We start from the raw sequence: 27,358 nt of genomic DNA, 5'->3' as shown, positions 1-27,358 counted from the left end.
GAATCTAGGAAACACTTTTGGACTGAAAACACTTCCTTTATGGATGCTAGAACTGAAATCACTTCCTTTAAAGCACACCATGACCGAAAACACTAATCTAAGGCCCATTAAGGCCGAAAACTCTTTCTTGGATGGAGCCATGACCGAAATCAACATCTTATGTGAGTATGTATGGGGTTTCCGGCCATACAGGACCGCAATCACCCCCCACTTTGGCCGAAATCACCCAAAAGGTGGCCAAGTGGTGCCACATGATTGATTAAGTTAGCTTCCCTAGGTGATAAAATACACTTACCAACGTAAGTGTCACTTCTCTTACACTATTATCTCTTATCTCCCATATATAAAGCCACAAATAGGAATCCTTCACCATTTCTCATTCATGGTAACATTTCCTCACAAATCCTCTCAACTCTTCAAATCCTTCCAAGATCATCAATATCCCCTGGAACAATTTTCTTCAAGCAATATATTAGAAGAACATTGTAAGTTCTTATTTAACCTAGTGTTTATGAAAACATTTTAGTTTAGTTCATATATTCACACATTATTATATGTTACAAACTATTAGGATCTCGACTACATTTAAGTGTTCTAACTTAAATATCGTCACCGTCGTCTCATTATCAAACCGCAAATAACCATAAGGTGAGTTCATACCCCTACATTTTTCAAGATTTTTCTACATTTTGGGGGGTGGGGGGGGGGACACAAGTAACAAACACAAATATTTACGTTAAAACGCAAACATTTATATACGTTGTTTTACTATTTTTACTATCACACCCCCAAACCAGAGCAGCGGAAACGTCCGGGGGTGGATGACTTCATGTTAAGTATAACAACACATGCATCATAGTAATCAAAGTACAACAACCATTGAATTAATAATGTATAAGTTTTATATAAGTGTTCAAACATTGTATATTGACACCAAAAGTTATATAACAAAAGATAGAAGACATGACTCTATACTGCTCTGTCTTCTCAAAAACTCTAGGGATGTACCTGTCTACTGTTCCCTGAGAATACAAGTATTTTGAAAAACAGAGTATCAACATTTAAGTTGAGTGAGTGCATAAGTATTTATGTTTAATAGCTTGTTTTTCGTTTCTTGAATATGATTACTATTTCCAGAAAATCCAATATTGTCTATTATAACCGAAAAGTAGTTTTAATACCATAAAACTGTTATGTGTAATCATTATTGTACTTATAAAATAATGTAACATAGTTTTAGTTCACATTAAGACTATAAAAAGAATGCTTCCTATATTATTTAGGTTTTCCCAAGTTCTGTAATTGTACTCTTTGATAACCTTGTAAGAGCGAATGCCTGGCTCCACCAGCTGTAATTTGTAAGTTATAATGTAATACTACAAATCGTGTTATTGTAAAACCGGTACTTTGTATTCGTACCCTTTGGTTTAATTATATACTAATCGTATTTGTTCATATCTTTTTGGTGAGTTATTATAACCATACTATGACTAGATGGCCTGGAACGACGCTTTGTAGGCGTCGAAATTGTTGATAACAATTGTCACCCATAGGCATGCTTGCCCGACTGTAGCTAACAGTCTGAGTGCGGGATTGTCAATCCCGTATAGATCTATACACATTTGACTGGAGATTCTGGTTATAATATCAAGACTTTAACTATATTTCTTAAATGAATAAGCACTTTGAACATTGTCTCAAAAAAACATATTGACCATTACATATATAAAAATGATTAAAAGTCATTTTGAAGTAAATGAACTGACATTGTGTTCCTTAATTAGTATATTTGAATGTAAAGTATTTATACGAGAGTATACTATTAAACTTTGTGTAACTGATTGTTGAACATAGTATAAAAGTTTCATAAATTATACCTATTATAATTTATATGTGTGTTTTGTTTGACATGCATTATTCATGAAAGTATCCCCTTTGGTTAACATGTTACAAAAGGAATATGAATATGATTAAAATAACTATTATATTCACACACACACACACACACACACACACACATATATATATATATATATATATATATATATATATATATATATATATATATATATATATATATATATATATATATATATATATATATATAATTAAAATTTAAACGAAATTCGGACAAAACTACTCATTACTCATTTATTTGTTATGTATCCTTTATGTGTAAATAGTTTTATGTTTAGCGGTTATATTGTTATTTTGAATGATATGTTTCTTGTAGAATTGTTGCAGGAGGACTATTGTTGACAAAGTCAAGATACATTTGGATGTGGCTCACATTGTTAGAAGTTATAAGACAAAAACACACAGATCTTACCCGTTTTGGTATATGGGTGGGTTTGACCCAGGTTTTATCCGACTTGAGCACCCAGTATATAAATGTTGTGTGTGTGTATTGAGAAGTTAATACAATCATTTTTTTACACACACAAATATTCTCTCTTATTCTTTGTAGATGTTAGGGTTTGTTCAATCGATTAGGTTTTGTTCATACATCTTCTTATTCATGTTATTCACATTTATATTAGATGTGTGTAGTGTATGTGAAGGGTGTAGTCAGGATCTTTGTATTAAGTGTTTGAGTTTTGTAGCTAGGTTGTTTTATCAGTAAATTTAAAACCAACTAGTTCTTAATGAGAATAAGAGATGTTGATGTCTTGTAGCTTCGTGTCCTTTATAAGTTGTGTTTTCTTTAGTGACTTCATCCACGTAGATACATGTTTTTCTCGATGAGAACGCCTAAGAAGTAGAGTTGGCGTTTTGTATTCTTCTCAGTGAAACACTTTTATATGTGACGAGTCATTATATACGGACATCCATGGTCCCGTAAGTCATTTTCCGATGCAGACCAACATCATTTAATTATAAACAATGCAATTAAGGGTATACCATAAAGTTCAATAAAAATATACATGGAGTGAAATAATTAATAATATACCTCCACCCTATGTGAGGTGCTAGCATCATCCTCGGCACACTTATTATTACGTTGTAGAAGCATAGATACCGTAGCTTCAAGTTGTGCATTACACATCTTTGTGTCATTAACTGGTTGTGAAATTTATAAACCTCCTTTTGCAACTTAATAATAATTTGGTCCTTATCAATTGTTGGTACATTGTTTGGTGGTGGGCTAGATGCATATGAACCTTTGGCATGGTTGTACCTTCTTTTGTGGAGGCTCATAGGTAGGCAATTTGCAAGGTGATGGTGTTAGAGAATGTTCCCTGTGAACGGGTCTGGTAGCTAAAGCAAGACGTTCAATCCACGCGGAGCTAAAAGATTACTAGTCAACACGACTCTCATCATTTGTCGACTCCAACTTCTCTATAAGTCGATTATCCTTCTAACAAAATTGTAAAATTATAAATAATCATCAATTATACATGTAGGTGAAATTTATAATTTATATAACTAATCATGCATCGTCAACAATTAGAAACTTCTTGTATTGACGGCTGTAACTTTGTTAGTTTGATCATCCAACGGCCCGAGGGATCACATTCGGTTGTTGGGTACCAAACAAACTGCTCACAGGAAAACTCTCAAGAGTCCATATATGAAAGAATCATGTATTAAAATATTAACAAACATAAAACATTAAAGTGTTAATCATGTATTTTACCTTAAAAGCGTACAAAAATCCACTTAGGGTGTACGTTATTTTTTGAGGTTGTGTATTTTTTGGTAGCACCGGATGTATATGCTTGTCGACCTTATCGAATATAGTGTGTAGCTGAGAGTACAGTTGATTGCAAATTGTCATCCCCCATGGGTATTTGCGACATAAAAAATTCACAATTAATTTTATAAAAAGTATCAGTAATGATAATTATAAATTAACGACGTGATATCTGTTCAATTCATTAATGTTGGATACGAAAAAAATAGTCGTTTATCACAAGCTGATGAGGCAACTGGCCATTGAAACTCTTCTCTAGCTGATATATAAGAAATACACATACCACATCCTCCTCCGATATGTCATTAAGTGATCCTTCAAACACATCAATGAAATCTTTTAATTTCATGGTGTCATTCTTCTTAACCATATGAAATACACAGGTTCGAAAGGCAAGACCGGAATCGGAAGCACAAAATATTCACGAAACTGGAAGCTGGTGACACGACAAATTTTTTCCCCCTCTACCTCCCTATGAATATCTAACAACCTATCAAAACTAGTATTTCGGAACATTGTCTCGTGTGGTGGTTTGTTCCTGAGTCTCGCAAGAATATCCACAACTATTATGGGTTTGAAAGATAGTATAGTTGATGCATCAAAAATCCTGTCATGCTACATATAAAACCAAAAACATTAATTTTAAGGTAATTCAGATGTTATGATGGTGATCAAGAACGAAATGCGATGAACATTCCAGAATAGTTTTATGCATTCTGTATATGTTCTTCATGTTTTGGACTAGTTCTTCGCATGCACTCCTGACATTACTCGTTCTTCGTGTTCCGGATTATCTCATTTACACCACTAATCTTTAAATTAAACAAATAAAATGTGGGAGTGAAAGAACTTACCCATAGAACTACCAAATCTTAGGATGGTATGGCATATCTTTTTTGATTCTTTGGTCCCAAACATAAAGCGGCGGGAATATGTTTGTAGTTTGTTCTGTGTAATATGTCTCCAAAAAGATAACCTTTCGATCGATGCTGCTGAGTGTAATGATAAATGTTGTTGGTCAACTATCAATATTAGTGAGCGAGGAAGGGGTTTGCGTTGAGGGTTGGGGAGACTATGGAGGTGATGCTCCATATATATGAGTTGACGGACAACGTAGTTCGGATCAACACAGGTTTTTAAAGACATCATGGTCTCGGCGGCATCTTCTACTGTGTTGTTCAGGGTCTCAGTTTCTGGTGTAATGGTGGTTAAACTTCGTTTTCAATTCATTAATTTGTAATTGATACGTCATTTTACATTACCAAAGGGTATCTAAAATCAGCTGGAAAACAATTGATTGATGGAGGATCAAATGTAATGATAATCTTGGAACTAAGCGAGTATAATGTAGACTTATAAATTACTTGAAAATAAGATATGGAAGTATGAAATTGATGATGATACAAAGAAAGTGCGCATTACCATGTAGCAATCACTTGTGCAGAGATGGATGAAATACCAGAAATAAGGAGTGCGATGCTTGATCTTTCACAAAGCCTGAACCCCTCCCTGTGGCTGTAATTAATTCATGTTTTTGATGATTTTTATTTTTATGAAAATGAAAACCAGGTCAAAGAAAGAAAGTTACAGAGATTGAAAACGACAATTTTAATATTGAATTTTCTTTAATGATTGCTTGGCTGATATTCTTTTATCTTCTTATAGATCTTGAATTTTTGTCTAATTGTGGTGTTCACAGTACGTATGTGGGAACAGCCTGTGCATCGGTCAAAGTATGAAAATAAAGGGATTGAAAACGAAAAAAATCCAGGATTGAATTTTCTTTAACTAGTGTTTGGTTGATATTCTATATTATCTTCTTATAACTCATCAAAATGTGTCGCTCATAATTTGTGGGAATCAACATATACAAAAGCTGAGTATATATAATAAAGCATGATTCCAATATCTTGTCAGCTCTTTTTCTATTTCTTTTTCATTCCTTCTCTCTCATCTGGAGCTGATACTTTATCTGTGAATCAATCTCTCTCTGGAAACCAGACCCTTATCTCTCTTGCTGAAACTTTTGAATTGGGTTTCTTTAAACCAGGTCAGTCTCCCAACTATTACATAGGAATTTGGTTCAAGAAAGTCAAAACAACTCCTCAAACAGTAGTCTGGGTAGCAAATAGAGAGACACCCATCTCCGATACATTCTCTTCTAAATTACAAATTGTAAATGGTAACGTAGTGCTCTTAGATAAGTCAAACACCCAAATTTGGTCAACAAATATAACCCCTACACCCACAACTTCTGCATCAGTAGTTCTTCTTGATGATCGAAATTTAGTTTTGAGATATAATTCAAGTTCAAGTTCAATCACACCAATTTGGCAAAGTTTTGATCACCCAACCGATACTTTCTTGCCTGGTGGTAAGTTGGGATACAACAAGAGGACGAATATGAAGCAGATTATTACTTCATGGAAAAGTATAGAAGATCCTGCAAGTGGTCTTTTTTCTGTAGAGATCGACCAAACTGAGAATCAGTATCTACTTTTGTGGAATAGATCTCAGGTGTATCTGGCTAGTGGATCTTGGGATGGTAAAATATTTAGCTCCATGCCTGAAATGAGATCAAACAATGTCAATAACTTCAGCCACATTGACAATGAAAATGAGAGTTATTTTACATATTCTATGTATAATCCTTCATGTATTACTAGATTCATCATAGACGTCTCAGGGCAGTTTCAGCAACAAGCATATGTGGAACCTATAGCAAAATGGACTTTGTTTTGGTCTCAACCTAGAGAAATATGTAAGATCTATGCTTTATGTGGGGCTTTTGGTAGTTGCAGGCAGACTGAATTTCCATTAATCTGTAATTGTTTGACTGCTTTTGAGCCAAGATCAGAGAGTGATTGGAATCTGAGTGATTTCTCTGGTGGGTGTGTGAGAAAAACAGAGTTCAGTTGTAGTGTTAGAGAACAAAAACCTGGGTTTGTTGTAGGTTATGTCCCTCTCAATTATCTTCCCACATATCTTGAAAATGAAAGTCTGGAATTGGATGAACCAGCATGCAAAAGATCTTGCTCGGATGACTGCAGTTGTGATGCATATGGTGTTATCTCCAATAAATGTCTACTTTTGAATAGTGAGATCTTGAATAATATATCAAGTTTCTTTGTTTCAGAAGATTCTAATAGTCTGAAAATTCCATTCAACATCAAAGTTTCTTCGTCCGATCTTGCTAACATTACTGAAAAAATCAATACTAAAGTGCTAGTAGCAGGTAATCTTTACTTGTTTTAATTGTAATTTCCAGTTTTCTTGTCTTTTTACTACTGCAGAGTATATAGCATTAAAAAAATCTGTCTTTTTCATCCCAGGAATCGTTTCAGGATTTTTCGGTCTTGCATTGCTTTGCAGCATTGGCATTATTTACAGAAGGGTGAAGAGAAAAGGTAAATGATGTGCTTTTTCTTTTAACCCCATTTTTGTTTTTTCTACAATATAATAATCGTTCTATCTTGAAACGAATGTAATATGTTTTGTCTTCTTTATTTAATTTTTAGTTAATGTATGTGACTAACTCAGGAAGTAGAGACTTGAACCGTGATTATTTAGATATGCAGTTTCAAGACAATGGAAGAAATGTTAGAAATTTAGCAGATCCAGGGATACTGAGTGCAGAAGACAGGAAAGGCATTGATGTACCTTTCATTGATTTTAATACCATATTATCTGCCACAGAGAATTTTTCGCTTTCAAATAAACTTGCACAAGGGGGATTTGGGCCTGTGTACAAGGTAACAACTCTTGATTTTAGCTTATTAGCATACTATACTCATATCCTGTTGTCTCATAGATACACAAGTAAAGCAATCATATCTCAATTAATTCAATACTAGTTTCACATAAAATCATGAATAACACTAGAAACTTACTTGGAGGGAATCCAATTTGCATAGGAGGATTAGATGATGATGATGATTCAGTGATGTGTTTGCTGACTTTGGATTACATGTCAATAATCTTGATGCTGAGATCACACACGAGCAATTCTGTTGTTATGGAAAAGAAAAAACAAATCCTATGTCCTGTGTGTTTATTTCATCTCTTCATATATGGGCATCTAATAGGAAAGATAAAATAACATTCCTGATTTTATGTAAGTTTCTTCCATCAGGTAATATACTACATTAGTTGGAGAACCACTTATGTGATCATCACATGCTATATGGTATAAATGCTAAATATACCACTTACTAGAAAATATTGTATAGAAGTAGTCCTAAGGACACGTTAATGTGGGTATATTATAACATTCTACCACTTGAACAAGTGATTATATATTATAAGTTTGGTCAATTATGAACTTATTACTTGCACTCACAACATAGCAAAAAGATACAACTGTATGTGTCACTATTGACATGACGCCTTATCAATTCTACTAAGGCATTCATTAATGTATAAAGTATAAACATTACATTAAGCCACAATGAGCATTACAATATGGTAAATAACAGACATTTGACAATAGAATTAACATAAGTGCACGTAAGTCTTAATTATTAGACAAATTTGAAGGTTATGGGAAAATCATAATAGGTATAATAAAGCACCATGCTGGAAATTTGTATAAGTTTTTTGTTTTAAACCCCATCTTGATAACATCTTTTGGGAAACTTTGGGAGGAAGACATTTCGTCATTGACTCCACTAGCACATCGTGAGTGCCGATTTACTCAATAAAAATGTCATTTTCCTCCACGAATCAGTACCTCACTCTTCCTCTACGAATCAGTACTTTGTATCGAGATACAATTCTACCTCACTGGAACTATTGTTATTCCTCAATAGCATTCCATGGCATGTTGAATCATAAATGAAATAGCTTTTGATAATTGTATTGTGTATGTAATATCACGTAACATGTATAGGAGTCTCCAAATCAAGACAAGAATTCTAAATAATTACACTGATATGTGGGTCATTTAACTACACCTTAATCTAATTAAATTCAAGTATTACTCTCATGATGTTTGCTAATAAGTAATAAATACATGTTCTTCAAATAAATGAATCAATATTCAATCATTATTCGTATAAAGTTAAAAGGCTGTTGTTGTGGTGGACAATTAGTGAATTATACAAATCAATGAATCAACCATAATTAATACAAAATTACAATTTAAAAATACAAACCTGTTGAGTGTTGATCACTTGGCTACTTTCGCTGGAGTCTAACTTAATTACTAATACTAGGCTCTAATGCTCTATAATGTTGTGGCTGGAGTTTGGACGAATGGAGGGAGACGGCAGTCGGCACAAGGTAGCCGACATTCTGTTTCTTTGGCCAAAATTATTTACGAAATCCTTTTTTTTCAAAAATAATTAGATTGGGCTGTGGATTAATGAAAATGGGTTAAGATATTGGGCTGTTAAATATAAAATATATGGGCTCATGATAAATATTCTTTTGCCAAAAATAATTAGGTAGGTCATTCGATAAAAATTAGGTAGTTCCTAAATTTTTTTTATATATCCTTGTTCTATTAAAAAAAAAGGTAGGTCCGAGGACCCACCTTGTGACATGCTACCTACGCCCCTAATAGGAGATAAATATATAATAGATATAGTTACAACTCTAGCCCCAATACAAATATTATGTTGTCTAATATTCCCCCGTAAGCTGGTTAAGGACATTGAGCATGGATCGGAGCCCCTCAAATCTTTGTGAAGATTATGGTTTAGTGAATATATCAGCAATCTGATCATCTGTGGATATGAATTGAACTTAGAGACGCTTTGCTGCAACCTTCTCCCTAAAAAAGTTGAAGTCAATCTCAACATGTTTTGTGCGAGCATGAAATACAGGATTAGCAGACATATAGGTAGCACCAAGATTGTCACACCAAAGAACTAGGGGTGTCATGACTGGAATGCACAGTTCGTATAATAAGGTTTCAAGCCAAGTAACCTCAGCAACAGTATCAGCAAGAGTTTTGTATTCTGCCTCGGTGGATGACCGAGAGACAGTCTTATGTTTCCTTGCTGACCAGGAAACAAGGTTCTTCCCAAGATATATAGCATATCCTCCGGTGGATCGACGGTCATCCGGGCAACAATCAGCATCAATAAGCAGAGAGCATAGGATTATGCCCATCACCATCGGCATGAATGGTAGTATCTCGTGAGGGCGTGAGACGTAAGACAAAGGTGTTGGTGCCTTTAAGGTCTCGGAGAATCCGTTTAACCACTGACCAATGATTAACGGTAAGAGAATGCATGAACTGGCACACTTTTTTGACGGCATAAGAAATATCTGGCCTAGATAAGGTGACATATTGTAGAGCCCCAACTGTCTGACGATATCGAATAGGGTTATCAAAGGGAGCACTATCACCAAGAGTAAGAGAAGTGTCGGTAGTAAGAGGAGTGCTGACAGGCCTGCATGTTGAAGAATATCTGACACGTATTGTTGCTGAGATAAGTAATATCTAACACATATTGTCACCAAAATAGATTTTGATAATTGTATTGTGTATGTAATATCACGTAACATGTACAGGAGATAAATATATAATAGATATAGTTACAACTCTAGCCCTATACTAATATTATGTTGTCTAATAAAATGGAAAACATACTCTGCCATGATAGTTGAGGTCGTCATTAGTTTTTTCTTATAACTCCTTATTAGATAGACGTGATTTTGTATATATTGTGTAGATGTATGTCTTGTATAGGGTCCATTTTGTAACTTTTTTTTATCTATTTAATTCTTGGATCTCCTACCTATGTTGGCAGTGAGTTTAATCGTTCACATGGTATCTAGAGCCTAATCCTCCATTTTCACCTTCCTCTTCTGCCGCTACTAATCTCTCCCTCTCCTCCCCGTTTTTTAGTTTAATCTATTCTCCTTCCATGTCTTCATCTTGTTCTAATTCCTCTATCACCATGAATTCCATCCTTCATCTCCTCACTATCAAACTATCATCCACTAATTCTCTATTGTGGAAGAGTCAAATCTCTCTTCTTTCCTACAAGAATTTGTTTGATCATATTGATGGTTCGTCTACTACTCCCACCCCTGTAATCATGGTTGAAGACAAGATGGCTCCCAATCCTGATTATTCGGCATGAATGTCGGCCGGTCAACTAGTCATAATCCTCATTTAGGCTTCGCTGGCCTCGCTAACTGAGGAGGCCTTCTTGGAGATTGTGGGTCTTTCCACCGTAAGAGAGATTTGGCTTGCACTTGAACGTGCATACAACAACTCATCTATGGAACGTGTAGAAAATCTACGTGATCAATTACGTCATCTATCAAAGTCAAAACATTGTATCTTTATTGAATAATAGAATATTACAAAAGATCTCTATATAAAGAATAGAATGTTACATTTAAATACCCTCTACTTATTATAAATATAAATTACATAGTCTAACATTCCCTCCCAAGTTGAGGACGAGGAACGACCTACAACTTGGACTGTAAGAACTGAAATCTCTGAGAGGGTAAAGGCCTTATAAAGACATCCGCAATCTGATCACTTGTAGATATGAATTGGACATTTAGTTGACCTCTCGCTACTTGTTCACGAACAAAGTGGAAATCTACTTCAACATGTTTAGTAACACTGGATTAGGACACTGAAACGGTAGATGACCTATACCATAACGGTTACAATGACCGCACCACCGTATTCTGAGTTGAGGCCCATCGAAATTATTGATTGGGAGGGCTATTGTCACGACCTTGATTACTATTGTGACCTTGTAAGTTGCCACAAAAGTTCCCTCGGCGATTGTTTCGGTTATTTTATGGGCGAGAACCATAATGGGCCTGTGGAGTGTTTTGTGAGCCAATAGGGTTTAGTTGATACCCTAATTCAGAGGCTAATAGATGCAAACTGTTGAGTTAAGACTGAATGGTAGTGAGGTCAAGTAAGGGATTAGGTGGAGTACCTCTGGTTGTAGGAGCATATACTTGTGGCGATGTAGTAGTAGGTAAAGAAATAGATTTGTTGAGCATGTAATCATGGTTAGACAAAAGGCCATGAAGGTCATTGAAAGTGACAGGTGGTTGACGAGCCAGAAGGTTTGATTTCAAACCGTTATATTCATCTCGTAAACCTGAGATGGTAAGCATAACCACATCCTTATCCTTCATAGATTCACCAATATTGGCCGGAGCAGATTTGTATTCCGTTGCACGGCTGAGATAATTGAGATAATTGAGCGGAGTTTCGTCACCTTTCATCTCTATTTGAAGTAACTGGGTTTTTAATGTGTATTCACGAGAGTCAGTATTTGGTGCATAAGCACGCTCTAACAATAGCCACAGGTCTCTTGAAGTCGTACCTTGAATGTGTTGGAAGGATGCTTCAAAGATGGTAGAGAGGATTAACATTCAGACATATGCATTGTTGGCAACCCAACGAGGATGACTAGGGTTACTGCATTTTCTGTTGTAATCTTCGATTCAGGGCACTTGATTGTACCGTCCACATAGCCGATCAAATGGTTGGTGGTTAGGAATGGTTCGGCCATCGCCTTCCAGAACCCGTAGTTGGTAGGAGAGAGGGTGAAGGCGAATTTGTGGGTGTTGTGAGCTGTTTTCTCTGCAACAGTAAAAGCATCAATAACAGCCATGTTTGATCGATTTCTTGCTGACCTGAAAAGATAGAGAAGGTGTATATAGTTTTAGATGACCGGCTGAACTAGGGTTGGAGGCGGCAGAAGGTTCCTGGCTCTGACACCATGTAGTCACAGGGATCGCTCTTTCAGCCATGATCCACGTTCTAAACGTTTCGTTCCCAATCGTGGTATCTTATCGTTCCGATCGTTGGCCAAAACATACTTCGGTACAGAAACTCAACGATCCAACTGAATGAAAAAATCGATTGTTGGAACGTGTTATTAGCGATCGAATTGGTCCAATACATGATTGGGATCGCCAATTTTGCGTTTTTGGAACGAAGGTTTGGTACCCTGTTATCACCGTTTTGTCTAATTGGTCTCAAAATCTACCAATTTTGCTATTGATTTTTTATTTTCCTTGTATATTAAGATTCGATTGAAGCAACCAGTATGATTAAATTTATTGATTATACTCAATTTATTGACTTCAATCGGTTCACAACTTCACATTGAGTAATGAATCACTTAATTGATTTCAAACAATCAATTCATGGCCATTAGACGATTTCACATCCGCAAACTGATTAGAAATAATTAATTCATTGGGTAAAGGAATACATGGCCCAATTTTATTGTTTAGCAAACAATCTTTTTTTACTATTCCTGTTATGGTGTTAATGTTCTTATTGGTGATTTTACTTTTAGTTTTTGCAAATCTGTTATCGTTTCAAAGTTAGTGTGTTACAATCTGATTTGAAGTTTTAGTTGGTGGAATGTTACAATTTGCGTTGAAGTATTAGTGTGTTACCAACTAAGTTAATTGTTGTTTGAATTATGTTTTCAAAATGGGTACACCATATCGGATTCTACGGTACACCGTACCAGGAAGTAACGAATGTACCGAAATGAACCTACCCCCACCGTACCCGATACGTCCACCCTAGTGAACCGCATTCACGATCCTCGTTCTCGTACCGAAGCTTACCGCAAACCATGTGACTATGATCAAAACCTTGTATCTTTATTGAATAATAGAATATTCCAAAAGATCTCTGTATAAAGAATAGAATGTTACATTTAAATACCCTCTACTTATTATAAATATAGATTACATAGTCTAACAATCAAAAGGTTCATCAACTGTTTCAGATTTTGGTGGAAAATTTTAAGCAACATGTAATCAACTCGCCGCCATCGGCCACCCTGTTGATTAAACTGACAAGACTCATTGTTTCTTATGTGGTCTCGGTGCTTCGTTTGAGACTTGTTATACTGTTATTCATGCCTCCCGGGTGCCTTCTATTTTTTTCGCGATCTTCTTCCACAGACCAAAGGTCATGAGTTATTCTTACGCACTATACATAATGTTGGTGCCCAGCCTCCGGTCGTCTTTTCGGCTAGACAAAGCTATTCGGCCCATTTCCCTGTTGCGGCTCAACAATATGAGGCTCCCTCTGGATATCATGGCACCAGTTATCGTGGTTCTCGTGGAGGGCATGGGCATGGTTGTCGCCCACCACATTGCCAGTTATGTCGCAATAATTGTCATTATGCATCTTCATGCCCTCGGCTTGCCTCATTTGCTGCCTCTTCACGTCCTGATTGGTATGTTGACTCGGGTGGTACAGATCACATGGTCTCATCTCCTGGTTCAGTGCACAAAACCGAGCCTATTAATGGCGACACATCTGTTATGTTTGATAATGGCAATTTCTTACTCATTTCTTCTATTGGGAAATCCTCGATCGCTAATGGTCTTCATTTACCCGATGTGCTGGTGGTTCCCGAACTTACTAAAAATTTGTTGCCTATTAGTATCTAACTCGTGATAATGATGTGGATGTGGTATTTCCCAAATCTTCATTTTCTATTAAGGATCGCATCTAGCTCAAGGACGATGTGACAATGGTCATTATATTCTTCTGTCCTTACGACCGTCGTATACGTTTTTTGAGAAGTCTAGGTCACGAGATTCTTATGAACGTTGACAGTTGAGATTGAAGCATATATCTTTTAATACAATTACACCGTTATATAAATTGAGACATTTATCGGTTTTATCCATTTTACCAAAACCTAATACATGTTCTTCACGCCAATTAGCTAAGTCTCATCACCTGCCGTTTGCGGAAAATCCCAAATGGGTGTCATATATTTTGGATATGATTCATTGTGACCTTTGGGGTCTGTCACTGGTTTCTTCTGATGATGGATATCATTATTATGGCATAGTGGAAACCTACTATTCCAATCCAACAATGGAATATCGTATTTTATCGAAGACATGATCAATCAGTTGATAAAATAATCCCAACAAACTAATATTAAATCTGGAAGCTTTGATACCAATTGTAGTAAATAAAGAGGGTAAAATACACTAAAATGAAAAAGTTCTACTGCATCAAAAAACCCAGAAATCTGTATCATAAAAACGATATTAGTTCAAGCGGAATAGGACTAATGTATCAAACCAGAATCAACCACAAGCAATGAAAAATACTAAGCAAAATAGTAAATCAGAGAGACAGAGATTTACGTGGAAAACCCAAATCGGGAATAAACCACGCCCAGAGGAAGTCGATAATCGATCCACTAAAATATTGTAGTATTTACAGAGTTTTATCAAATAGATTACAATGAGTTATAATGATTTGGTGATAAAGGGTTGAAACCCTAGACAGTGTCGATCCAAAGGTGGAGAAAAGAACTCTCTTGGTTTTTTCTTCAAAACTCTCATAAAAATCTTGCGTTCAATTTAGGCTAAAATGGTAAAGTTTTGTCACTTTGGCAAAAGTGGCCCTTCAACAATGAAGCGAATGCACTTCAGGAATGAGTCCTTTTTAAACCTGAAACACCCATTTTAGAACTGATGTCTTTTTAGGCCCAATGCAACCAAATTAGACCTACATTGCTAGAAAGACAATATAGCCCTAGAACTAAGCATAACTTGTGAATTTTGGAAGGTATATTTCCACAGGATTACAAAATAGTTATCGATACAGTAGTTGAACTTACTTGGATCCAAGCTCTTCTTATGAACTTGGTGCCCATATAGTCTCAGCTACCATTTTAGCGTGTGGCAATTTCGGTGCAAGTTATCATTCCACCAATCCTATCTTCCATAGAGATCTCAGTGTGCATCATATCCTACAATCAATACTTTTAGCAAATTCAGAGTCGGAAAATCTAGTCACTTATAAGTTATTACCTTTTTTTTATAAATTAGTTTATAATCCTTAGTTTCTTGAAGATGTAATATTTTCTTATCATCTTTCCAAAGATCCAGGACAAGTTTAGATTGATGCTTGTCTATCAGACCGATTATGCAAGTGATATCATGATATGTACAAACATGAGTTGTTTGGACTCAAGACAAAGGATCGGGTCTTAGTGAAATAAAATCTTTCTGATCCCTGGTCCAGATCACCATGTAGCAAAGATCTCAGGGTGGTCTCAACCGTAGGGGGTTTAGACTTTAGATTTATCATACCTTGAGGTGCACTCCATCTGATGTATAGTAGAATTCCTTGATACATATGGACCAAAGATACGTGTCTCCGATGGCATCCACGAATGATACACATGGACCAACAAGATACATGTCTCTGATGGCATCTACATACGAACAGAGTAACAGGCAATAAATAAGTACCAACTCTAAAAGGGATAAACATACAAGATTATTAGGGTTCATGATCCCACTAGAGAACCATTTCTCTCAAAATCCTAATTGAAGCATGTCAACTGACAGGGAAATGTATCTTAAATACCCAGTAGGATTAAGATTTACTAGGCATGGGTTCTCATCCCTAGTCTTAGCCTAAGACATGGGAACGCCACCCTTGGCTTGGCTCACGACGTCCAGTAATTCCCTAGCTAAACGTCTGTTAATTATTGAATTAGTTTTCCAATTAATTAATTACAACCGGTGTAATATTTATATGTTTCTTTCAAGCCCCTTTATCTTTTATGGACTATCTGCACTAAATTTGTTGGAGGATGAATTATATCCTCCAGGCATACTTTCTGGAAAATCATAGATCTACCACCAACGGAGTACTTTACAAAAATCATCCGAAGGCCACATGATTTACACCCTTAGTAAAAGATTGCTAAATTTTAGAAGGGAAATTGAATATAAATCAAAACTGGACTTGTGTAGTTAATCATGGGTAATTATCTTAGGGAGTGCTCCCTGGGTTAGGTGAAGTGGCAGTGAAGAGGTTGGCCAGCCAATCTGGACAAGGGCTGAAGGAATTTAAAAATGAAGTAGTGTTGATTGGCAAGCTTCAACATCGTAATCTTGTTAGGCTTTTGGGATACAGCTTGAAGGATCATGAAATGATACTACTCTACGAATACATGCCAAATAAAAGCTTGGATCGTTACATATTTGGTTAGCATCTCTTATTTATCACTTTTTGCAATTACGAAATTTGGATTTGAAATCTAAAATTCTTGTTTTGATGGGAATTTTGGCAGATAGGACGCTTTGTATGACTCTTGACTGGGATTTACGGTTCGATATCATCATGGGAATTGCTCGAGGACTTTTGTATCTTCACCAAGATTCACGGTTGAGGATTATTCATAGAGATTTGAAAGCAAGTAATGTGTTGTTAGATGAGGATATGGATCCCAAGATTTCAGACTTTGGTTTGGCAAAGATAGTTAAAGGCCAAGAAGCAGAAGCTAATACTACAAGAGTTGTTGGAACCTAGTAAGTACATGATTTCAATATTTTACTCTCGAATCTCTGGAACTTGTGTTCTATAATATTATGATTTTGGTGTTGATGCAGTGGCTATATGTCTCCAGAATACGTGCTAGACTGGTTGTTCTCAGTAAAATCTGATGTTTTTAGCTTTGGAGTAGTTGTACTCGAGATTATAAGTGGGAAAAGAAACAATGGTTATTATCATAAACAAGAAGCCTTTAGCCTTATATTGCATGTGAGTTTTTTAAAGCCTGAATCTTGTCTTAATCATTCATATTATTTGAAAACTAATGCTGATGCATTTCAGGCTTGGGGTTTGTGGAAAGCGAATACGCCGTTAGATTTAGTGGATCCAGCATTAGCACGATCATACAATTCCATTGAAGTGTTGAGATGTATGACTGTTGGGCTATTGTGCGTACAAGATGACCCTGTAGATCGACCAACAATGGTGAATGTGGTTCTGATGTTGGGTATGGATATTGAGAGCCTCCCGGATCCTAAAGAACCGGCTTTTGTTGTGTCGAGAAGAAGGATTAGAAGGTTGCCACTACTGTCTTCAGGTAAATCAGAGATCAATCAATTGACTATCACTCAGGAAGAAGGGCGTTAGCAAAGTGAGGTCTTGTTTATTATAAGTAGGTTTATGAATCTTCAATATACCGTTTGGACCATATTGGTCTTGCAATAGTCAAATTAATTCTTATTATTATACAATCTAATAAACATGGGTCATCGGATTGAACCTTGTTCATCCAATCCAACATATATCTTGGATAAACAAGAATATTATTAAGAGAAATATGTAACTCCTAAAAACAAAACAATTGATGGATTGTGGACATGACGGATGCCATAAGTGCGTATAATAGGCGAACTTAATTCTCATTTGTTATGCTCTACTTTGGTGATAAACTTTACAGACCAGCAGACCCCCTTTGGGAGTTTTTTTGCAAATATAGGGCTGTCTTGGATTTGGTTTGTAAAACTAGGGCCCTTTCTGATTCATTTGTAAAAATAGGGTCGTGACCCCACAATACAAACGTATACTTACATTAAGGCCCCTATAAGTTTTATTTTTTACCTTTAAGTTTTAAGATATGTAAATATAATCTCCTTTTACTTAAAATAATATGTAAATACAATCTCTTTTTAATTACAACTAGGTGGGGACCCCCGCGTTGTGGGGGTCGGATGCGACAATTTTTTCCATTACTATTAACCACCAAGATGTGTATCTTCAAAAATAGAAGACACCTTAAAAACTGCATGACCAACCTCAACAATTACGATCAACAAAAAGGGAAATATGTGTAATCAAAGTATTACGAATACACATGGAAAAAAGATGTCCCACAAAGAAAAAACTAATGTAGAAAGATACAAACGGACACAATTGCAGACAATGAAAGGAAGAACAATTGCATGTAATGCCTTATGCAAGTTTGCAAATACATTGCTCTTCTTCCTCTAGGGAAAAACACTCATATAAATCATACACTAAAATGTGACATTACAATTAAATGATAAACTAAAAGACATCAATTACATAATCAGTATTCCATATCTGACATTAACCAAAAATTCCAAATAGACTCTCAGATGCAGCATGAACATTACCTGCAGTGGCTGTCAGTGCTTGACGATTCTCACGTGTGTCAAAGAATCCCATTTCTTGTAGCTGTGCCAGCTGTGTAGCATACAAATGTTCTGGAGGCACAGTGTTTTTTATTTTATTAATAAAAAACGAAAAATATATGAGTTTGTTTATTTGTGAGATATGAATGATGATTTTGACAGATTAAATAATAAGTAAATAAGTTAGTTACCATTTGAATTGTTTGGCATTGTGAAGCCACCGGTTCCAAGCCCCCAAAAGATGTTAATAAGCATATATCCAATCCCATGTTGTCGGGCCCACCTGGTACACCAAAAAACAAAATTATTATAAATATAATAATATTTATTAAGATTTAGTTTGCTACACCGGTTTACAAACAGAAAATCGATATGAAACCATGAATATCAATTACATGGTGAAGTGAAAATCAACGTTTGAGTTGACCTATTAGAAAAAAAGGATAAACATTTTACTGAATGGGTGGTTGCGTACCAGACAAAAGAGATTGATGCAGTGTGATTATTTACTATAAATTGTAACAACTAACAAAAGTATCTTAATGGATGCCTAGACCGGTGATGGTAATTAGCAAAAAAGTAACAATCTAAAATTGTAAATTCAACAAATACAAAAACTCTTTACAAACCCAAACATAAATCTTTTGCTATTGTTCATTTGTTCTTGTTTTTTGTTTTAACAAACCATTTTTTTGTCCCCTGCTTCAATCACCTTCAATTACCTACGGGTGTGGGGATAAAATGACCGGCAAACCGGCACTATTCCTAAGGATGGAGAAAACAAATACATATAAAAATAAGCACATAGATAAATATAAATTGTTTAAATGCTTCAATATAAACTGTATAATTTGTAGATTAGAAACGTGGCATGAATAAGCCTAAGGCTAGGCTTAAGTGCAACTCTCTTAGCACTTGTGTGAGCCATTGATGTAGCAACTGTTGTTGCCCAAATTGTGCCTACATATACATTTTTATCAACACTCCATTATATTTTTTCGGGTTGATTATTCAAAAAATCAAATCTATCATTATATTGAATAAAAGTTAAAGTTTATAAATTAAACTAACCTAAATTAAAGTAAGCTCATATTCGACCAAACTAACCTAAAAGCCCCAAATGATTGAAGTAGTAGGCTAGTAAGCCTATAATAACAGGAACATGCAAACACATCAAAATTAATGGTTTTGTAACATATATTGCTATATGCTCCTTATTTTGGAGAATCATAATAATGTTTGTCCTTCTTCCATGTGCAAATGACTATATTACCCTTTATTTAACTTTTTGATATTATTTTTATTATTTATCATGTAGTTCTATTATTATTGAAATCAGGTAATTAAATAAGAAATATTAAAAAAGGGGTAATATCGTTATTTCACTTAGAAGACAAAAAAAAAAAGAACTTACAGAAACTTAAAATGAGGACCATAATTTCAAAAGACAAACTTTTTGGCACCAAAAATGTAATGAAAATTTTTTTAGGACCAGAAATGAAAAAAAAACTGGAACGAAAAGTGCAAAAAAAAAATAAAGACCAAAATTGCAAAAGAAAACCTTTAGAGATGAATTTTGAAAAAAAAAATAATAATAAAAATAAAAAAAATCAGTTATATTAGTAGTTTTTTCGTTTTTTTTTTGTAAAGGAATCATTTAGCAACTGATTTTGATCAGCATCTGCAGCAACTGATTTTGTAATTCACGTAACGACAGTATATAAAAGGGTACGTTATCGACTTTAATGACAGATCCAACGATAAAAGTTATGGTTGCCCAGGTTAACAAAATAGATATTTATAATTAATTTACATTTATCGTTTTAGATGTTCAAGATCATTTATACTTCTTCTAAGACTTGATGTTATATTTACTATTTTACCAAAAGAAGGGTTAAATTCATTTATTTAAAGATTGGGAGATTACTTAACCGGTGGCTTCACAACTATGTTTGGAGTTTGGTTCATAAAATAATTTTGGAATAAACTAAATCTGTCAAAGGAATTAGAATCTAAGGAGGCATAATTTGTCAAGTAATTGGTTCTTTCAAGAAATGGAATATTGTATTCAATAGTTGAATATATATATATATATATATATATATATATATATATATATATATATATATATATATATATATATATATATTCTAATCTGTGTTCAATCTTTTTTGTTTATTGTTCGTATAAATACAATATATATATTTTTTCCCCTACCACACGATTCAAAACATGATCAGATCCACTAAAAATATAATATAAAACCATAAATTACAACATTTATATTCTGCAACAAAGTGACAGAGAGTATATATATATATTTTTTTGTTAAAACCAAAATCACCAGTATCATTCTAGATACATAGATAAAGTAAGATGGTAATCTGCAAAAAAATAAATAAAGTAGTAAGGAGTAACCATTCAATTATGTTGGCACTTATATAAGCAACTTTTCATATTTGGATTTCATTTTCACCCACTCCTCATTACAGTTCATCACATCCAATAAGAGGCTTCAACCAATTCTGATCGGATAAAATAAAACATCCAATACAAATCTCTTCTTTATGATCACTATTAGCATTTAAATGTACCTAAGAAACCAAAGGAAACCAAACTACCTTCTTCATGGTAAGTATTAGCATCCGTTGAGTGAATCCCTGATCAAATCCTGCAGAAAAGTTAGCCACATCAGGTCACCTTTCAATTCGCAAAGTCGAAAAAAAATCATATCAAAAATGAAAACCAACCTAATTATCCCAGAAAAGAAAACGAATCACATTAAGGTGTTTGAAATGATCCCTAAAACTATTTGGTTTCGAAACCTGAATCAAGCAATGGTTGATGCATTCAGTGATAGTTCCCTCTGCAGACAGCTTTGAATAATCCGAGACTTTCTGTCAAGGTCAATTTGGGAATTTAGTTTAAATGACGCAAATTGGAAAACCTGCATCAAAGGTAGTTAGTTACCTGTGCCTTTTGCAGGCCATCCACAGCTTCAATTGTCATTCTCTTATCCAAACAAATGATTTCCCCAGACTCCAAACATTTGTTGTAATAGTATAATGCATCATCTGCCTATCCTAAAAGTAAACGACAGCTGGAAATAGGATATAAAAAGAAAATTAGGTTACGATTTTTCCTATGTAATAAGTAACTGAGAGATAGAAATGTTACTTTGCTAATCCTCATTCTGTCTCTTCTAGATAAGTCTTGACCCATCTTTGTCTGTAGAAACGCAAAAAGAAATCGAGATAGCAAAAGATTATCGTAACTGAATGGTCCCCTCATGATTATCGTACATAGCAAATAGGATTTGATGAGAAAAAACAGAAGCAACCTTCCTGAATGGTCCCCTCATTCCGATACCCTGATCGAGAGGATTGAGAAAAAACAGAAGCAACCTTCCTGAAAGTGTCGATTTTCCAGAATAGACATGACAAACCTGCAAATGTCAGATAGGACTTAGAAGTTACGAAGAAGCTGGCAAAAGGATGAATATATGCCGACACAAATTTGATTACATCTCCACTTGCAAACCTGGTTTGTGTATATAGGCATGGTGAAACGATTGCAAGAAAGGAGATAATTTTGGGGAAACAAAATACCTAATTAGGACCCTTAAAAATTGATCCGTCGACTTTGTCGATCAAAACCCTAAGCTTCATAAAGAGGAGAATTTGTGGAATAAAGCATCCGAAAATAAACCCTTCATGAACAGATAAAAGCCAATCGAAGTGACATGGTGGCGGTGTTGCCGTTCGATTTATGAAGATTAAGGCAAAATGGGTTCTAGAACCACAACCAAAGATGGAGACACCACTTCCTTCTCTAAGTTGAATATGTGAAGTAAAGAGGCGGTGGAGTCGGGAAGGATAGAAACGCCGACGGTATCGTTGCTGCATCTCTATCCTTCTCTGTTATTGAAACGGAAGCGAAACACATCCGAATATTAGTGGATGAGAAAGCGGGTAGGGGGAATGAAGCAGAAAAATCAGAAGAATTGAGAACCTCAACGGAAGATATTGGATAAGGACGCGGTGGGAAGGATCGGAAGCGTATAAACCCAAACGATGATCGACACGTGTAGAAAAGAATGTAAATATTTACATAAAATGCCCAGGTAAAAAACAAAACGAAAAAATGATAATCAGGGGACCATTTCTGCCAAACACTTGTCGAGTTCACTGTTCCTTTTCTTCATAACTTTAATATATATATATAATAATTATTATTTAGTATAACACAAACGCCACTATATAAAAAAATTAATACAAACCGACAATCTAACAAGTTATTATATCTTGTTCTCGATAACCATATCTAACTAATTTTTTTTACATCAATTATGAATGATAACCTTTTATTCACGTCGACTTTTTATGTTATTTCAATATATTTTTATTGCCAATCTCTTCTTTAATAACAATGTAAAATATTTTGGTTTATACGTTTAACTAAAAAGAGTACAGTTTTAGGAATTAAGGATCGATAACTTTTGAATGATAATAAGTTTTCAAATGATACACATTTGTAAGTTGGTTACCTAATTAATCACATAACTATTCTATTTTAATTATATAACTAATTTTGTTAAAATTTATATATAAAGTTATTAAACTAACAAATCCGATTTAATATTAGAAAAAATATAAGAAACAAATATTTAATCTTAGGTTTGCAGTTTTGAGCTGTCGACTTAGGATTCTTTGTAATGCTTATTTGACACTTATATATATGAGCGTTAGTTAGTAGAACCTATAGTTTTTGCTACAGAATAGTTCTGCACAACTTCTTGTAACGAATTTTTCATTCTTTCCATTAATGCAAACAAATCTTATTTTTGCACAACTTCTTGTAACGAATTTTTCAAATCTTCTTATAATGTTTACATTTTACAATTTATGGTTCCTATAATTCTTCACAATATATATATATATATATATATATATATATATATATATATATATATATATATATATATATATATATATATATAATATTTTAAAGAAATACTAAGATCATAAATATAGTAATTGTATAAAATAGAAATGTAAATATAAAAAAGTGTAATTATAATATATCATGTAAGTTGGGCTACAAATGTAACTATGAAAAAGTCTAATGTAAATATGCAATCGGCAAATTCAATCTGTGGGGCCACAACCCTATTTTTACAAATGAGTTTGAAAGAGCCCTACTTCTACAAACTAAATCCAAAACAGCCCTATTTTTGTAAAAATCTCCCCCCCCCTTGGGCCTTACAAGCCCATTGATAACAAGATCTTAAAATGATGTATGGGCTAAATCCAACAAGCCCATGTGGATTTACATGCCAACAATCTTCACCATTTTCCGCCATTTTGGTGAAAATATAGTACATACATATGGTTGGTCAAAGGTTGACCTGGTAATTAGGAAAGAATAAAACACATGGGCAGTTATGACCGTTAGCAAATGAACTGTTCCTAGTATTTCTCATTTTCTATTAATTCTAGTAATTTAAATAGAATAGCTTAGGAGTTACAACAATCAGTCGAAAATTCATTGTACAACAATTCAATCATTTGGTTGCTACTCTTCATTCAATAAAGAAGTAATCATTCGACTGCCTATTTCCAGTTTTACCCCTGTTAATTCCTTGTTGTTTATTATCCCATTGCTTGATCACCAACATTTGGTATCAGAGCCTCAACAGATCCCGATCATTTGTATGCCCAAGTATCCTCGATTCAACAATATGACAGCCTCATCATTATCCAATCAATCCAAGGACAACCCCTTCACTCTACAGTGCCCAATGTTGACATCACTAAACTACAATACCTGGTCAATAAAGATGGAAGCCATCATGGATGCCCATGGGTTATGGGATGCCATTGAGCCACCAACAGGAGTGGTTGTGGTTAAGAAGAAGAGCAAGCAGGCTCGAGCTTTCATCTTCCAGTCAATACCAGAAGAGATACTTGCATAGGCTGCCAAGAAGAAGACAACCAAGGAGGTTTGGGACTCACTCAAGTCACGGTATGTGGGTGCAGAAAGGGTCCAAATGTGACATCCCCATTTTTCATGGCCAGAAAACACCGATTTTGTTTATGCTTGTTTAAAAATCAGAGTAACATTTTACATAAAAGTGTTGCGGAATGTGTTCCCAAAATAAAATATGACAAAGATTTATCAAAGCATTTCCGTAGAAATGTATTTCATTAAAAAGACTCGGGATGTCATGTTTGATACAGATCAAAAGCATAAACAGTACAATATAAGCCTTACTACATTATTTCATATCTACATGCCTATATCTGTAATCCTTCATCCAAAACATCACATCTATGCTCGAGCGCCACTACCTGTAATACATGAAACTGAGTGGGTCAGGCTTGGGAGCCTGGTGAGCACATAGGGTTTTCAACCCACAATAAATAAGTTTATTAATTTCATCAACCAACAATAACCCGATTACCCATTCCCGTTATCCTCACATTACGTCCCTAAAACACCTATCATAAGGGACCTAGACTAAGGATCAACATCGGGATGGACACTACTGCTAAGGGGATTCCTCAGCAATGAATGTCCTAAAGGCAACCATGAGGGGGATGGAGTACACCGGTGAACACATCGTTCACAAACACCTACAGGTTGCGAGCCTGCTAGCATTCCACTGGACTGTCTAGAAGAGTCTGTGCTGTCATCCATACTCCGCTAGATGACATAATCAACAACAACAACATCGAGGCCTCTCATCATTTTATCACACATCGTCTTATTACATCTACCCATGTTTTACCCCAACATTTTTGTAGATATAAAATACATATACAGTTTAAATCATTTAAAACGTGTATAAAAATCATTCCTCCAACATAGACAGAAAGTTTTCAGATAATATGCACACATAGCACGTAATTTATATAAAATACTTCATATCTATGTGTAAGATGAAAGTAACTATGCACTCACTTGAAAAGGTGGCGATTCCGAACTCAGACAGCGCTTCGCTTCTTAAAAACTATTTCCTTCGACGAAACCTAGTATTATTACCTCTAGAGTTTAGTCTATTATTCGCCGAGACTAATTAATAGTCTAGCTATTATTACTATTATATAAGCGTTAAACAATACTTATATAACCCATAATAATAGCCCAAGTACTTATTATAAGTTCCTAACAACGTTACTATAATTAAATAAAAGCTATATTAAAAATAGCGTAGGTGTAGGTCACTTACAGCGGGTTTTATAGAAAACCGGGCTTTGCTTGGAGCAGCGTTCCCGAGCCGAAAAGCTCTTCTTCTCGGAGCCGTCGAGCACTCCGGGGCTTTCGCCTCGTGCTAGGGAGGCTCCCTAGGCTTTTCGGGGGGTTTCGGGGCTAGAGAGAGGTTCTAGAGAGAGAGTAAAGAGAAGAAAGAATGGGAAAGGTGTGAAGAAAACGAGGGTGGGAGAGGTTCTATTTATAGGGTGAAAAATGGACGAACTTGGTGCCACATGTCACCATCTAGTGGCAAGACTTGGGGAGAAAGCAATGGCCAAGATTGTGCCACATCACCCATTTCGCACATCACACTTCCGACTTCTAAAATCCGTAACTTTCACATACGACCTCCGTTTTTGACGTTCTTTATATCCACGCGTAGGTAAAAATAAGATCTACAACTTTCATTTTGACTTTATCGGCTAATTCTCGACCAATCTTAAATTTAACAGTACGAGGAGATTATACTGTTAAATGTCCGCGTAAAATTCATAACTTCTACATACGCACTTTGTTTTCGTCTGTCTTTTTACCGTTGAGTTCCTATTAATGAGATATTCAATTCTCATTTAGGTCGCGTAGGCCAAAAACTGCTCGAACTAAAATTCGAGTTTCGGGCTGTGCACTGCTAAGCAAAATCTTAGAAAATTCTTAACTTCCTCATACGAAGTCAGATTTGGGCGTTCTTTTTTTGTATGTTCTCGGTTTAACGTATACTACAACTTTTGTTTAGATTACTAAGGCCAAAAAGTCTTTCATAGTAAATTCACTATTTACGCTTCCCGGTGTCGTGCCGGTTTTGCCGTAAAACTTCGACGGGTCATAACTTCTTTGTTATAACTCGGATTTTAGCGTTCTTTATATATCCGGAATCCTTGTTTCCACCACTATAACTTTATGTAAAGATATCGGGTTTATCTCACACTTTAATTTTGAGGTTTATTTTATCCTTTATTTATTTTACCTTTATAATTAAGTATAAAGCACATAATTTCATATAATTCACATAATACTCAAATAATTCATCTTTATTATTTCAAAAAGTGTTACAAGAGTTGAACTAGACTATTACATCATCTAATTAATGCTTAGCCCCAAAACACGGGCGTTACAATTCTCTCCCCCTTAGGATGATTCCGCCCCGGAATCATGCATCAGCAAACAGATGTGGGTAGCGACTAATCATGTCACTCTCTGTTTCCCAAGTGAGATTCGGCCCATTCGAATGTTTCCAACGGACTACCACTAATTCGACCATTTTGCGTCGTAACTTCTTAGTCTTACGGTCAACGATTGCCTCGGGCTCTTCGATTAGCCTCTTATTCTCATCCATCCTTAACTCTGAGATTGGAATTATGTCGGGAACTTCTCCCGTGAACTTTCTCAGGTAACACACATGGAAGGTGTTATGAATTCCATCTAGTTCTTCGGGTAATTCGAGCTTGTAAGCTTGGTTCCCAA

At 35.2% G+C, this 27,358-nt stretch overlaps 1 protein-coding gene across 2 annotated transcripts; it reads left to right on the top strand.

The window, feature by feature from the left end:
- The first annotated feature begins 5,455 nt into the window (after positions 1–5,455).
- LOC145166170 (G-type lectin S-receptor-like serine/threonine-protein kinase At4g03230) lies at positions 5,456–17,893 on the top strand. 2 transcript variants are annotated; one of them, XM_079085096.1, is made up of 7 exons: positions 5,456–6,929; positions 7,027–7,101; positions 7,265–7,446; positions 16,474–16,684; positions 16,771–17,008; positions 17,090–17,240; positions 17,313–17,893. In XM_079085096.1, exons 1-7 carry the CDS (start codon positions 5,591–5,593, stop codon positions 17,616–17,618), a joined length of 2,502 nt encoding a protein of 833 aa, XP_078941222.1. In that variant the 5' UTR covers positions 5,456–5,590; the 3' UTR covers positions 17,619–17,893. The 2 variants fall into 2 exon arrangements, with proteins under 2 accessions (XP_078941222.1, XP_078941221.1); XM_079085095.1 differs by having other exon boundaries at positions 5,457–6,929; positions 7,235–7,446.
- Positions 17,894–27,358: the final 9,465 nt, after the last annotated feature.

The sequence above is a fragment of the Lactuca virosa genome, chromosome 3, assembly GCF_052849685.1.
Source record: "Lactuca virosa cultivar CGN04683 chromosome 3, Lactuca_virosa_CGN04683_v6, whole genome shotgun sequence".
In the NCBI taxonomy this organism is placed as follows: Eukaryota; Viridiplantae; Streptophyta; class Magnoliopsida; order Asterales; family Asteraceae; genus Lactuca; species Lactuca virosa.
The sequence above is the reverse complement of the archived record's forward strand: the minus strand, read 5'-3'. Positions and strand labels throughout refer to the sequence as shown.